The 15,222-nt window shown below is 55.2% G+C and overlaps 4 protein-coding genes across 4 annotated transcripts; 1 reads left to right on the top strand and 3 right to left on the bottom strand.

Annotated features, from left to right (window-relative positions):
• Positions 1-1,959: 1,959 nt before the first annotated feature.
• On the bottom strand, positions 1,960-3,363 carry GNI_019970 (hypothetical protein; the record flags this gene model as incomplete). Its single annotated transcript, XM_011135959.1, has 1 exon — positions 1,960-3,363. One exon carries the CDS (start codon positions 3,361-3,363, stop codon positions 1,960-1,962), a length of 1,404 nt encoding a protein of 467 aa, XP_011134261.1.
• A 251-nt stretch (positions 3,364-3,614) lies between these two features.
• Positions 3,615-5,867, bottom strand: GNI_019980 (hypothetical protein; the record flags this gene model as incomplete). Its single annotated transcript, XM_011135960.1, has 2 exons — positions 3,615-5,093; positions 5,232-5,867. The coding sequence occupies 2 exons, from the start codon at positions 5,865-5,867 to the stop codon at positions 3,615-3,617; spliced, it is 2,115 nt and encodes a 704-aa protein (XP_011134262.1).
• Positions 5,868-7,770: 1,903 nt separating this feature from the next.
• On the bottom strand, positions 7,771-8,839 carry GNI_019990 (hypothetical protein; the record flags this gene model as incomplete). Its single annotated transcript, XM_011135961.1, has 2 exons — positions 7,771-7,893; positions 8,156-8,839. The coding sequence occupies 2 exons, from the start codon at positions 8,837-8,839 to the stop codon at positions 7,771-7,773; spliced, it is 807 nt and encodes a 268-aa protein (XP_011134263.1).
• Positions 8,840-9,244: 405 nt separating this feature from the next.
• On the top strand, positions 9,245-14,862 carry GNI_020000 (putative transmembrane protein; the record flags this gene model as incomplete). Its single annotated transcript, XM_011135962.1, has 2 exons — positions 9,245-9,478; positions 10,525-14,862. 2 exons carry the CDS (start codon positions 9,245-9,247, stop codon positions 14,860-14,862), a joined length of 4,572 nt encoding a protein of 1,523 aa, XP_011134264.1.
• Positions 14,863-15,222: the final 360 nt, after the last annotated feature.

The following is a 15,222-nucleotide window of genomic DNA, read 5'->3' on the forward strand; positions in this document are numbered from 1 at the left end:
TGACAATGTACTTCTGGTTGGATATGATCGGTGGACACGGCCACTTGCTTGCCGTGGCTTCACTTGGTTGCCGTCCCTGTGATTACTGATGCCCCTTTGCCCTTGGTTACTACCTTGATCGATCGCGATCTTGATCTTGGCCATGCATGATCTTGATCTTGGCCATGCATGATCTTGATCTTGGCCGCGTTGACATACCCTCTGTGTCTTTTAGGAGGAGTGGCGTTGGCCTTATGTGTCTCACAGTGATGGAGATATCTCCGATTGAGATGTTCCCGCATTGATCTGGGTTGTCCTGGTCTCTGTTTGCTTTAAATATTCGTGCAGCCGCATGCCCAAAGAACAAGCCTGTGGAAGTTCGGGGTATTCAGGCGGCGGCCTTCCGGAATCGAGTAGTCCCTGTTGGATGCATCGCCCTACAAAATACACGTGATGAGTCACACGTGCGCGTGCGTGCTTCTCAGGCCCTGGTGTACGGCTGCAACCCAGACTAGCGGCCCGTCTTATCTCTCTAGTATTATTTGGTATAGCTCCTCGAGAGTGGCTTGAGGAGTGTTTGACTTCAGTGTGCCACCGAAAGTGTGCCACCGAAAGTGTGCCACCGAAATCTCGGTATTTCGAGCGTTATTTCGCACACAAGCTCATCGATCGATGGATGGATTGCAGCTTACCTTTATACGGGTCATAGTAGACTCTGCTACCTAAGATGGTGCAGAGTTTCGGCCCGAGACATTGTTTAAGAAGTTCTGTGTTCGTCGGAACCATCGCGGCGTTGGTCAAAGTCGCCGATTCCAGCTCCCGCAGGGCGTGTATACTGATCTCTGTCGAGCCTGAGATTTGGAACGCTGCCACTGCAGAAAGCAGGCATACTAAAATGGAACAGCTGAACGTCCACCACCCATATGCTCTGGTCCTCCTCATCCCGCGTCTAAGTTTGAGGAATGTTTCTTGGTTCGGTTGGTCACAACCAGTTATTACAGCTAGCTAACAAGAATCTGTCCGTCCGCTGTATCCGTCCGCTGTAGTCTTAAAGAAAGAGACTTTGGTTGTGCTCACTCAGAAGATAGTCGCTTAAAGACTTGGATTTCGCAACGAAGCAAATATCAGCGGGAACCAAACTTTCGCGACTCTTCAGAAGTAGTCGCTTCAGGAAGCTCAGTCGTACGCAACGCTGCTTCACGGGGTCGTAATATGCTTCGAATGGAAGCAGCTTACAAAGTACGGCAACCAGAGAGCACTCTAAAACTGAAGAGGCATGATAAGGAAGAGCTGCATGCATGCAAGAGCTGGAGAAGTACCGGACAACCACCCGTACCAGCACGCGGACAAGCACACCGGCACGAGTGAATGAACAAGCATGAGTGCGCAAGGACAAGCATGAGTGCTCAAGGACAACTGGACAGACGAGTTTCTTCTCTTTCCGGAGACGCAGCAGGAGAGGGGTGTGAGGTCTTACAGTTTTTTGGGGATGAAGAGTCGCCGCTCTTTTCCAAAGGAGCTGCCTCCAACAGAGACGATGAGAGAACCGGTAGCAAGTCCAGCGAAACGTCTGAGCGAGAGAGTGGTACTTCCCGTCGCGGTTACCTGCAACCAATTCCTTGATGCGGCGCGCAGATAGACTTGACTCTCCGACCAAATCCGCGTGTGCCAAGTACGCTTGTGTGACCCAAAAGCGCAACAGGATTTTCATCGGAGGTTTTTCCGCGCTCTTCTCGCCCCGGCAAACGTTTGCCGCTTTCCTCCAAGACCTAAGCGAGACCCACTGACTTCGACCCCTCACTGAGTATTTCGCCCCCATCTGCCTTACGCTCCCTACGTTACAGCCGACGGATGCCCAGACGCGTTGCCCCTCGTGTCTTGTCCGCGCTCATTGGCTCCCCTCCTCTCAAGCCCCCCACCCCGCATTCATGGATCATTCATTCACCAATCATTAAGTCAGTTCAAGCAAGGAAACGACCCCTAATAGTACTCGTCTTCGTCCATCTCGATCTGGGCTTCGCGCATATTCTCGGGTACTCGTTCGCCCTCATCCATCTGTTCCTCCACCGCTAAGTCCGCCGGCTGATTCCGCATGTAACGCAACCCACCCAGGGCACCCGCCAACGCAGTCACGCCCGCAGCCGCACTGCCCACCACCACCGGCGTGTTGACGCCCCCCTTTTCATCGGCCTCAGTAGTCGTCGACGAACTCTGGCCTGTCGTCGCGGTCTTGGTCGTCGCAGTCTTAGTCGTCGTAGTCACAACCTTGGTAGTGGTCACGGCCTTGGTGGTATCGGTTGTAACCCGGCCCGTTGTGGGCACGGCCGTTCTCGTAGTCGTCGGCTTCTGCGTCGTACTTGCCGGCGTAGTGGTCGTGGGGACAGGGGTGGTACTCGCCGGAGTGGTGGTCGGTGGTGTGGTAGTGGTGGTCGGCGGTGTGGTAGTGGTGGTCGGCGGTGTGGTAGTGGTGGTCGGTGTAGTGGTCGTGGTGGTCGTCGGAGTGGTGGTGGTAGTTGTTGTGGTGGTGGTTGTGGTCGTCGGAGTGGTCGTCGTCGTGGTCGTTGGCTTAGTGGTGGTGGTGGTGGGTGTGTGGCAGCTGGAGTCATGGATAGCTTGTTTAAGTGCGTGGCTGACGGTGGTGGCTCTGATGTCTTCTATTTCGAAGACCATGGCTTCACCGCTATCGAGAGAGAAGCCGTTGTCTTCGTAAAGAGTACGCCACCATGTAGCGTGTTCGCGTGTTACGAGAGTGATGGGCCGGATGGAGCGTTGTCGGAAGGCGTCGAATAGATCGTGAGGTGAGAGTAATTGGTAATCGGGGGAGCAGTTGTAACTTGTTTGGAGAGTGGTGTTTGGTATTGTGCCTTCCGTGTCGACTCTTTCGGAATTTTGGACGCCATGAAGTTTGCCTTCGTTATCGGTGACAATGACAATTGCGCGAAAGTCTCGCTCCGTAGCCGGTTCCTGGAACTCCTGATACATGACCCAAGGCAAACCGGTGAATGCGTCTTCAGCCGAGTCATGGGTGGTAGAGTACTTGAGCTTGTTCATCCCCTCTTCGATCTGTGTCAAGGTAAAGTCGAAGCCCAGAAAGCTGTTGACGCCCAACTCTGTGATAGCAGCGAAGCAAACTAATCCGTCATCCCGATCCTTAAAGTATGACATCCCAACGTCGAAATCCGGCACACTACTCTTCAAGTCACGTAGAGCCTCTACATAACGTACTCCTCGCTCGCCATCATCCTTTTTCCCGAATGACGCCGTCGCGTCCTGGTGGATCCACAAACGCATCTGCGCACGCTCCTCATGACAGTACTCCGAGGAACCGCCAAATGATGCGCCCCATACCGCACTCAAAAACACTGTCCCTGCTGACACGCGCATTGTGCCCACAAATGCACATGCACGCACCGACCCATGTTGTCCTTCGCGAAATGGCGAGTCGACAATTTGCGATATGGTATGGTGCGAGTGGGTGGAGTGCAGCACAGCGCGGGTGAGTGCCGCCTGGGTGATGAGTACACCGTGAACAAGTACAGTCAGCGTGGGTCAATACAGTACAGTACGAGTGTAGTTGAATACAGTGAAAAAAGTGATAGATATTCATTAGAACCTAGCTAGCAAAATAACAGTGCTTAGTCGTAGTCCGACTCGACACTCGATGCGTCCAGATCTTTCTTCATTGAGGATGTGGCTCTAGTCACGGGTGCGTAGAAGGTATCATCTTGCCAGCACTCGGTGCCTAGGTCCACATGTTTTTCGCTTATGACCTGTCCGTCTGGTCCGAAGTTAACGATCTCTTGCCACCGTCTTCGTGTGTGCACGACCCCAACCCCCACGTTACCAGTCGTTGGCGCGGTCGGAGATTCGGGTAGTCGGGTCACCGGAGCTGTTTCCCGCGGGGCTGCTTCTACAGTGCCCAGCGGGACTCGATGCTTCCGCAGTCCGTTTGCGCCCACGGCGTTGAGGAGGTGGCCGTTTGGACCAGCATTGGGATCGGCACTGGAGTCGAGGGATGGGAGGAAAGTGGCGACCTTTCCAGCAGCCATCGGCGCGGTTGTGTTCTTGAGCGGCGAGGAGTGCATGTCCCGTGGAGTGCCCGGTGTCGAAGGGGATGACGTGGTCGAAGATACCGCAGTAGTCAGCCCATAAGAGTTGTAGAAGGGCGTGTCCTCCTCCTCCTCTGCCGGCGGGGCGAAGAGCGAACCTTTGGGCGCCCGCCGTGGGACCATACGGATGCCGTCTGCGTTCACGACTGCGGTTGAGGCGGGATTTGGAATAAACGAGCTGGCTGTGAAAACATGACCCGGCTCCCCGGCCGACGAGACGTAGAGAGGTGGCGCCTCGTAGAACTGCGGCGACCCACCACTCGAGTCCCCCACGTTGTTGCTGACCAAGACGCTGCTGGAAATCTGGCCACACGACCCCTGCGCGGGAACAGCCAGCTGGTTGTTTCCCGGAACTCCCAACTGGGTTTTTTCCATGGCTGGGTCTGTGCTGGAGCTCTGGGGACAGGACCAAGTGTCTTCAGCGCCGGCTTCCTTGCGGAGGTGTATGTAGCCGAGAGTGGCGATGACTTGTTGGAAGTCCTTTAGGTCTTCGCTCGTCTCGAATGAGAAGAAGGTGCGCGGCTTGTCGTCCCGCATGTTGTCCACGAAGGTCAGGTGCGGGGCCAACCGCTCTGACTTCATAAAGGAGGACCAGCTGTGCTTCTGGGTGACCGAGTTACATGCACGACTACTCGAATGGGCCGTGTAGTCATACTCCTCCGTAAAGCAACCCGTCTTCGTCTCACTTTTCAAGGTCATCAAAAACGGCTGGTTTCGATGGATCGTCAAATAATAACGTTTCTTCACATACTTCTTCCCACTCCAGGTCAATACCCACGTACGCCGAGAACGTCGCCAGTACTTGGCACACGCCGCACTCGTGCCCAGACGCAAAGCGGCTTCGTGCAGAAATTCCGCAAAATGCGCATTCAACTCTTCACTGTAACCCGGGTCGCCTTGCCGCCCAATAGTCGTCGGCATTGAACGACTCACAAACCTCTCTCGCCGTCGCACGTGCTCGATCTTAGCCAACTCAGTCACCACCGCCAAGATCGTGATCAAAGACTAGCAGTCACACATGTGTGGTCACATACTCACACCCGTGCGCGTGCTCGTTAGGGGGGGGGGGGGGAGGTGTTCAGCCAGGTGGGAAGGTGTTCAGCCAGGTGGTGCAGAATAGTGACGGGGAGTGTGTACACTTACGCTGCGGCGTGTTTCATTGTCACAGACGAAGAGCACTGGTTCTCGCGCGTTTCGGAAGGAGCCGACGACGCAGCTGGTGTGTCGAATATCGAGTAGTTCCCTGTCCCCGTTGGGCCATTGGTAGTCTGCGAAGCAGTCTACGGCCATGGGGTGTGTAAGTGGCTGTAGGTAGAGGTCTGGGAGAAGGAGTCTGCTGGTCTTATGTCTCCTGAAGTAGATTTTAATGAGGGGTTCGAAAGGGGATAAGAATAAGTCCACCTTCCACACCTCGAGTACATCCGTTCCCGCCTTCCACGCGCTAAAGCACTTGTCTACCCGGAAGCCTTCTGCCCCAAAGGCCTCTACCAAGTGTTCCGTGGGCAGTCCCATTCTGCGGCATATCTGTTCGTAAGCCTCAGGGACAGCACCCCGTGGCCGAACTTCCTCCGGCTGCGTTGTGCAATAAACAGTTGCACGCAACGGCTGCCCAGCCGGCATCATATTCTTCTTCTTCAGATCAGCCCCAATCTCATCCAGAGACAAAGGGTTCGTGCTACGCGGTCGGCTCTCCCAAACCTCCGGCATTGGTGGCTTTTCAGGCTCCCTCAACCCAATCCGACGATTCAGCTGCTGACCATTCAGACTTGTATACGCCATCTTATAAACAAAAAATCAAGCAAATTGTTGCAACAAACAAACAACAACAAAACGAGTCGCGCCTTCGCTCGCAACGTTACTAACCTTTCTTTAACCGACTCCTCTTCTACCGACTGTTTGTCTTGCACGGGATCTTCCGTGGGCCTACCACCCTGGGGCCTTGCCACCAGGTCCATCGGGTCTTACCACCAGGTCCATGGGGTCTTCCCACCAGGTCCATGGGGTCTTACCACCAGGTCCATGGGGTCTTACCACCAGGTCCATGGGGTCTAACCAAACCACCAGGCTTTTCATGGGGTTTTCTATGGGGTCTTCCACGAAGACGTTCGTCTGATCGAGTCAAGAGTCGCCGGATCGGACCCTATCGGGTGCACAAGTTAGGCGCGAACTGTCGTAATCGACCGGTATCATCGGCTGCACTTGGTCAAACGCGAAGCCTGACTCAGATACAGTAACGTGGGCACCCTGCCCTGGGGGTCTGTCCCCAGAAAGTGTGAAGCCGCGTGACAGTGCCTTTAATTCGGGCGGATGGGACACGCTGCATTGGCGGGTTTGCATCCGCTGTCACACACGGTTGTACACACCACACGACATACCCGTCTAACAACACATGGTTCTTCTTCTTCTTCGGACTCTGTTTCGGTTATGGGATCTGGGTCTTCGATGGAGATGCTGGACTCTTCGGACGCCGACTCTGATACGACAAGTGAAATTCCGGACTCCGAGGATTCCGACTCCGACTCTGGTTCAGGACACGGAAGAGGGCGACAGATCACCCGACACACACGTGTGCACGGTTGGCACGACTGCTGGCAACCACCTGAGGCATGCATACACGCTCCGTTTCCCGGGCACTTATTCGGACAGGTCCGGCCTACGTCCGGCGGACAGTTTGGTTGTGAAATCGGAACGGTGTGAGACACATGTGGCTTCGGCACCGCGCTCATCGCTATTGGGTTTGATGTCTGCGAAATCGAGGTGTTAGTCTGCTACATCTGATAGCGTGCTACATCTGGAGTATCAGGCACGTCGGCCAAGTCTGCTACGCCTAGACTGCTACGTACTATACTTGTCATGCACACCTTCTCCGTCGGCAGGGATGTCTGGACGAGTGATACACTACATCGTCAGTCTGGACGAGTGATACACTACATCGTCAGTCATGGTGGCTGCTCGGGTTCGGGTCGGCTACTCTGGTGGTCGGGTTGCTTGTAAGGATTACCGGAGCCATTGTGTGCTCAGCTTCGTGGGCTTTCTGGAGCTTGCCAGCAGTTCGGAAATGACTCAGCGCTTGACGCATTTGGAAGGTGCCGGAGCTTTGGGACACGTCAGGTCGAGAAAAATTCGGGTAGGTCTATTTCGTGCTCATCGGTCGGATACTGGTTGGTGTAAAACTCCTCGTACCCCTCAAGGCGTCCAAAAGGTCGACTGCTGGCACTGCTGCTTGTGGTGCTAGCTGCGTCCAAGTGCGGCCCCGGACCGGCCACGCGCTGTGCCGCCATCTGGAACGGCGTCCATTGTGGCCCGTTACTGCTACCGGGGCCTCTAGTCCGATCGGCGTTCGCTCCACCGACCCCGTTCGCTCCACCGACCCCGTTCGCTCCACCAACCCCATTCGCTCCACCGACCCCGTCCACTCCGCTGACTACATCCAGTCTTCCGACCCGATCCAGTCTTCCGACCCGATCCAGTCTTCCGACCGGATCCGGTCTTCCGACCCCATCCGGTCTTCCGACCCCATCCGGTCTTCCGGCCCCATCCGGTCTTCCGGCCCCATCCGGTCTTCCGGCCCCATCCGGTCTTCCGAATCTTTCCATCCCTTCCGGTCCGCTGATTACTTCCGACTCAGCATTGCTCATCATCCCACCGCCCATACTTCCAGTGCCCGTCGCTCCACTATCCGCTAAGTCGGACAGTTCCGAGGTTCCGTTACCATGTTCCAAGGGATTAACGTAACGTCGTGGTTTCGCTGTAGTAGAACACAGTGTAGTAGAACAAAGCGTTTTGGAACCTGGTATAGTTTGGTCTGATGTAAAGTCTGTGATTGTAAAGTCTGCTGTTGAAAAGACAGTAGTGGCAAATTCTGTTGTGGCAAAGTCTGCTGTGGCCTGTGCATGCCGCGGTAATTTCAGACGCGCCTTGGAAGGGTCCAGGCCGTGGCCCCCGCGTCTTGTCTCTTCTGGGAAGGTAACTGAGTAGGGCCCTTCCGGTATGTCAGGGCTCGGTGGTCGGTATATGATGCCCCGACTTGTTTCCGGTGGTATATCGTCATGTATATCGTGGCTTACTTGCTCAGTGACGCTCTGCCTTAGGTCTTTCCATCGTTGGAGTAGTTTTCGGGAGCGTCTGATGGCGCAGAAAGACTCCGCGTCAAGACAGAGGGTCTGGAGTTCTTTGCGCGTAATTAGATAGTTATGCGGGACACGTTCGAGGAGGACCTCTAGTAAAGGTTCGGGGTCTTCTTCGAGGGTGATGCCAAGTTTGAGTATGTTGATTGCACGTAGCAATTGGTCGCCGGTCATCAAATCGGCCACCGCGCCCACGAATTCTTCAAAGCATTTGGCCGTTTCCTTAGCGTACTCCAATACCTCGCGCTGCCACTCACTTCCCTCCGCGTCCCGACCAAGCCAACGATGTTCCATGACCAGCGGACTGGACTGCATAAGCGCCCGCGCCAAAGCAAAGTCACGCCGCACCAGACATAGGAAAATTGGCGGTTTGTAGTCTCGCGGTTTGCAACAACTTCGCAACCAGGAACCCGGACCACGACAGCATTCGTTGTGCCAAAACTTCGGCGTCTCCGCCTCGCAATCCGCCCCCAAGGCAATTAACGTCAACGCCGTTCGCCGGTACTGCGCTCGCACCGCACGCATCAACGGGGTAAACCCGTTGTAGTTCCGCACGTTAATCATCTCCAACGCCGTCTCGCCCAACTCCCGGCATGCAATCACTGACGCCTCTTCGTCCTCCATCGCCAACTCCACTGCCCAGTGGAACGGAGACAGCTTTGAAGGCCATGGCGCCCGCGCTGACGCTACTGCCTTCATCGCCTTCACGTCCCCTACAACAAACCCCGTCACGCTGGTCTCTAGTCGCCCGTCGTCAACACACTTCGTAACCCATGGGGGAGGGGGGCAGCCCCGGTGGGGAACAAAGCTAGTGAGACCACTGGGGGGCATGACAGTTACTTAGCGAAATGAGAAGGGACGTGGGAGTGTCTCCTAGGAAGTTTCTTGTGTGAAGCAGCCTCGGGTCGCTCACTAGTAAGCTCGTGATTGTGGAGTAAAGCCCGGCTTGAATTGCAAGCAGCAGCTTCGACGAGCCCCAGCGCTCAGCGCTGGCATACATTATCCGAAATACTTGGTCGCGCATATTTTATGAGCAGCACAGAGGAAGTCCTGGCTGGGCAAGCCGCTGCTGCGGAGTCGGCTGCTGCAGAGCCAGCGGCTGCTGACTCGGTCGTGACAGACGCAGACGTCGACCCAACGGGCGCCGATCTGGCGACAGGCGGCGGCGCTCCGAGTCGCGGGGACGGAATGCGCGGGCTAAAGCGTTGGTACCGATCTTTTTCACGGCGTCTCGAGAACCACGCGGAGGAGCGTGCCGCGAGCGTCGACCATTCCACACACGTCGATCACTCCACACATGTCCTGCCCCGAGAAAACCCCTACTGGCGACCCACTTTCGACCGGGCAGGACTCTACCCTCTTCACTTTGGGAACAATGATCAGCCACGTTCGGAGTACCCGCAGGTGGCCCACCCAGGAGTTTACCAGCCAGGGACCTATCCATCAGGGACACACCCTTTAGGGACATACCCCTCAGGGTCATATCCGTCAGGGACGTATCAGCCAGGGACATACCAGCCGGAGATCTACCAGGCTGGCTTCGAGTATCCGTTCAGGCGCAGTGGAGGAGCCTTCTCGGACGTCCCCCCCACCTACCAGCGGTTCGGGCTGTACCGCTCGGCCTCGTCCATCGCTTCCTCCGCCGTCCAGGCGCGCCCGGCGGCCGCGACCTCACTGGATGCCTCTCTCGGACCTTCCTCCACAACGCTCCCCGTACGGTCAATTTCGACGGGGTGCATCATTCAGATCGGGAACGCGGAGAATCTGCGACCGCCTCAAATTGAACTGGAGGCGTCCATGAACGACGCGGGACCGCTGGAGTCCGCCAGTGCGGTCACTCCGCAAATGCCTCACTCACTGCCGGAACTACGTCGACCCGGCTCCGAGCTACGTCGGCCTGACTCCAGCTACGTCGATCCGGGTCCGAACTGCGTCGATCCGGGACCGGGCTACGTCGAACCGGGTCCATCATAAACGGCAGAGTCGTCGCGGGACCGGTGATCGATGACTGGCGCAGCGGGGACAATGTCGGAGGCGGGGGCTATCCTGTCTCTCCGGTCAACGGGGGTGCTTCTCTGCGCGGTGTGAACGAGGATTCTCAGGAGTCACCCGGTACGTCTTCTTTGGGCCATTCGACCGCGGGGTGTACTCCTGGGTTCCATGTGGACCCTTGTCCAGATAACATAGCTTCTCACGAGGGTCTTGGAGCCGAGACTGGTGGAGCTAAACCTGGGGTTGGTGGGACTAAGTCTGGGGGTGGTGGAACTCGAGCTGGTGCACTTCTCTCCAGGCACGAAGAATGTTTGCAGCGCACCGATTTTGAGGACCAAGAGAGCACCAGGTCCTTGTACTTTGCCAATAGAGACCAAGATTCGTTCAAGCAAAGGGTCCTGGATGCCCTCGATACCCTCCAAGCAAAATGGTCGTGCTTCACGGAGGAGCTGCGTGCGAAACTCAGCAGGAAGTCCTCTGAAATGGCGCCGGTGGGAAATCAGTTTTTGATTGGCGAGGAAAGCAGCACCAGGAAGACCTGGATCAAGAGGCATTGGAGATTGCTGACAGCGTCCCTGTTGATTGCCACGTTGATCATTGGTATTGGGTTAAGCGTCATACTTTGTATAGTTGTTCCAAATCAGATCGAGAAAATAGTCAATTCGGCTGAATTGATTCCAGAATCTACGGATATTGGAAAAGTCACAGGAACAGGTTTTAATCTAAAGGTCCAGGGGAGATTATTGAGCCCAGCAGCGGTTACTGCCCGGATAACTAACAATAAACCACTGACTGTATATTATGTCGATCGACCATATTTTGATGCGCGCCGCACACGTGTGCTGTTGCGCAACAATGACCAGAGAGTGCTGCAGGATTTAGCTGGAACGTCGGCAAACGGAGGAATGGACGAGGATGAAGCGGCGCCAGACGAAGGTGAACCAGATGGAGGCGAGATGAAGGCCAAAGTTTCTAGAGATGGGAGCCTGGTGAATATTGGAGCCTTGCTGCTGGATGAGAGTTCAGTAGATGGTTCGTCGCGGACAAAATACGTCGCGTCAGGAGTCATGACCGTGGAGAACGACAGCGAGTTTTTCAGGATTATTCGAGCTACCATTAATGGTATCGGTACGAAATGGTTTTTGGAGGGTTTAGTTGACGTGCATGTTGCAGGATTGAAGTTTGGAAATATCCCCTTCCACCGATACTTCGAGCTTTCCATCGTCGAGCCGTCGCCGACGACGGTGGAAGGTTTGCCATCGGATTTGGAAAACTCGTCGTACAGTTCCAGCGGGTCAACGACCTCCTCGGCAGGGACGGCCTCTGAAGCGGTACCGCCGGCCGGAACGCTCGGTGCGCAGGCTGCTGGAGACGCCTCTGCTGGCGTGCCACCTCAGACTGCCGTGGGAGGTCTTTTGAGTCCGGAGAACGTTATTATTGACAAAATTAGTCTGTTGGAGAAGTCTAGTTCTTCGGTTCATCTACCCCTACTTGTGGAGGGTAACGTCATGAACAAGGGTAATATTTCAATAGATAGTTTAGGATCGGTCGTAATGCAGATAAGATCGAACAATGTAACAATCGGAGAAGTGGAAACGCCCAACTTGGGTTTCATGAAGAGTCTCAATCCATTCCGCTTCAGAGGCAAGCTGATCAACAGCCCCGAATTACAACGGGTCTTTGCCAGATTCCTTGACCCGAACCAGGAGGGGGATATTTGGTCCTCTCCAAGACAACTTTCGACATCGGTGGATGGACCTTCGGGGGGTGGACCGCAAGTAGTCGACGAGGATCTAGTCGAGGGACGACAGCTACAGGAGAGATCTGGTGGCACTGTAAACATCTCGCTGCTCCCGAAAGACGACTTAATACTGAGTGCGGCCTTGGCAGGAATTGACATGGACTTCCCGCTCCCAAATGTCACATTGGAATCCGGTTTGGTGAGCCACCTTTATGTTGAGTCTACTGGCCTTAGCGATACTATAACCACTTCGCTCATGAAGATGGATAGCTACAACAGGATAGTTTTGGACAATGGGGAATACTCCAGACAAGGGTTCCCGGCGTGGCCCAGCGATTTGGTACTAATGACTCCAAGCAGAGAAACACGCAGGGCGCTCCATGGCGAGCGCCGTCGGTTCCGCAGACTGCTAAAAGAGAAGGGGTCCACACGCAAAGAAATCAAAAGGGCCCTAAGAGTGTCTCAGCCGGGATGGGAGGCTGCATACTACGGGGGAAGGGATGATGCGGGTGAGGATGGACAGTATCCCATGGAACAGAGTGACGAGGATGACGTAATTGAAGCTGGATCTCATGACCTTAGGTCCAATGATCCGAGACCGGATTTGACATCGAATGATCGGCATTATCACCGAGAGTTTATCGAAATCGGATATGCTCATCCGAGGTTCGATGAACGTGATTCGAAAAAAATGGTCTTCGGGGACGACCAACAGGTAGCAAACGGAATTCCGTTTCCTGGTTATCAGCTTCCCCATTTGACCGGTTGGACACATAACACCTACGAGTACGACGCCGGTGCAACGGACTGGGATAGCTACCAAGACAAACGGGAACCCTCTTCAGCGTACCACGGCTTGTGGGTTCCCGCGCAAAGATTACCTGGAGCAGGAGACAGCAAGGCGTGGGAACCCGGATACGGGTCCGACATAAATGCTGGGCGCGCTGTATCTGCGACTTGGTCGAAGCCACTAGCAGACATTCACCACTCGCGTTCAGCCCATGCTGGAGGTCTACCCCAAAAGGGGGATTTATACCAGAAAGGGGGTTTACCTCGAGTCGGAAGGTTGCCTGCTACCCTTTATGAATACGGGGGAGGCGGCGCTCCTTCGGTCTTTTATGAAGACGATGCCGCATCGGTGCAGCGTTATCCTCCGTCGTCTGGCGATGAGATGTTCTTCTCTGAGGAAACTGGTGCCAGCTACTACGCACGGGGGCGGGACCGAAGACTGGTTTCGCCGTCTGCTGTCGGTGGCAGGCGTCAGCTACAGGCGGACCCCTTGAGCAACATAATGGGGAGCGTGTTGAGGGCAGTGACCTCTACCTTATCGGACCTCCAAAGTGCCAGTAATAGTTTTAGTTCGTTGAGCGGCAGTTCGCCAGCTGCGGATAATTCCTCCGGTGCCGATAGTTCCCCAGCCAGTGGTGCTTCCTTAGGCGGTGATTCCTTTGGCGGTGGTTCCTCTAGCGGTGGTTCCTCAAGCGGTGGTTCCTTAAGCGGTGGTTCCTCAAACGGTGGTTCTTCAAACGGTGGTTCCTCAAACGGTGGTTCCTCCAGTGGTGATGAGTCGTGGATTGAGGAGCCCAGTTCCCTGCGGGATTCTGTGCCAGTGCCGTCGAATGGCCAGACTGCCCGTCCAGCTTGGCAATTGCTTTCCGAGGTAGGCCGCGCAGTGGGATCGAACATACTCATGGCCGTGCGCGAGGCGTCTAATCAGGGTCTTCGTGCTGCTGGCGACGTGGCGGACACAGTGGCGGGTTTGTCACAAGGAAGCAGCTCAGCGTCGTATTCCGGAGGTGCTTCCCTGTCCCCGATCGGGATTATTCAGTGGAAAGAGCCTCTGGCGTCGGTGCTGGATCGGGTAGCGGTTTCGCTGGGTTCCACATTGCCCATAACAGGCACGCTGGTCGCCGGGTTTTGGACTCCGTTCGCGGAGACGGATTTGGTGGACGCGGACATTACCTCGAACTTGACTTTTGTTCTCGGTGCGCGTGAATTCTCAGGATTTGGAATGACCGCGACGGCCACGGCCGGGCGCATCGAGAGCGGCAGCGACACCTACAACTGCGAGAAGGCGCTGTCGGCTACGACCAAAAATTCCTCTTCATCGGGGGACCCTGTCGCCCACACATTTGCCAACGAAGAGCACGTCCAGAAAGGGGTGCTGGAAGGGAAAATGGTGATGCAGCGTGTTCTGCTGGAAGCCAACTTGTCTGTGGGTGACTCAATCACGGAACTGCTCTCTGGTCTGTTAGAACTCAATCAAGCCTTACTGATTAAAACTCAAGAAATGAGTCTGGCAGCCAGGCTCCGGATCAACAATGAAGAAATGACGTTGAGCGAAAAACACGTCGCCCAAACTGTACAGTTGGGCGGTGGTGCAGTCTCTAACTCCAGCGACGGCGGAAATCGCATAATTGACCTGAAGTTGCGCCGGTTGTATGTGCCTCCAAACACGCCCGAACTCACTTTGATTGTTGAGCTGGCAGTGCTGTCTGCCTTGCCCACAGAGATCAAGATAGAGTCTCCGATATACTTGGATTGGATGTCCCAGGACCTAGTTGGAGGACCAGTAACAATTCCTCGCGTTCAAGTTAGAAAGGGGTCTAACAGCATTATCGCCTACGTAGGCTTCTACAAGGACCGGCTGGCATCATTACTACTGCCCATGGCCTTGCAGGTTTACAGATCGCAGACGCTCCCCATTTGCATCACGGCCCGTTCGAACACGAGTGACGAAGAAACGCAAGTCCAACGCAAAACAAGCTCGCTGTTCTCCGAAGCAGTAAACACCGTTGTCGACAACCTTCAGTCCTATTGTATCGACGTCACTCTTGGAGCCCAGGAGACCAAACTCATGGGCGAAGTCGTCATCCCTTTCGTGTCCCAGTTGACAAAAACGGTGCACATCTAATGCGCCTCCACACCACGCAGTCAACCACACAACGGCAATCAACCATACAACGGCAATCAACCCTGCAACGGCCGTCGTCGAGATCGCACCGAAGCATCCACTGGTCGAGATCGCACCGAAGCATCCACCGGTGGCGCTCACGAGGAGGCCGTCACATAGAGACTTTATATAACAGCTTGGAACCTAACCCGAAAGTTAACCTGTCAGGTGTCAACTTGTCACGTGTCAACCAGCCACGTGTCAACCAACCAGACTTGCCAAACACGCAAGCTGATTGGAGTGCAGCTGGAGTAGCTGTCCTTCAGAATACAAACATGTTCAAAATCGTCTCTCTGTCCAAATCTCGCCCAATGAAGAGGC

Source organism: Gregarina niphandrodes (genome assembly GCF_000223845.1).
Source record: "Gregarina niphandrodes unplaced genomic scaffold scaffold00003, whole genome shotgun sequence".
Classification (NCBI taxonomy): Eukaryota; Apicomplexa; class Conoidasida; order Eugregarinorida; family Gregarinidae; genus Gregarina; species Gregarina niphandrodes.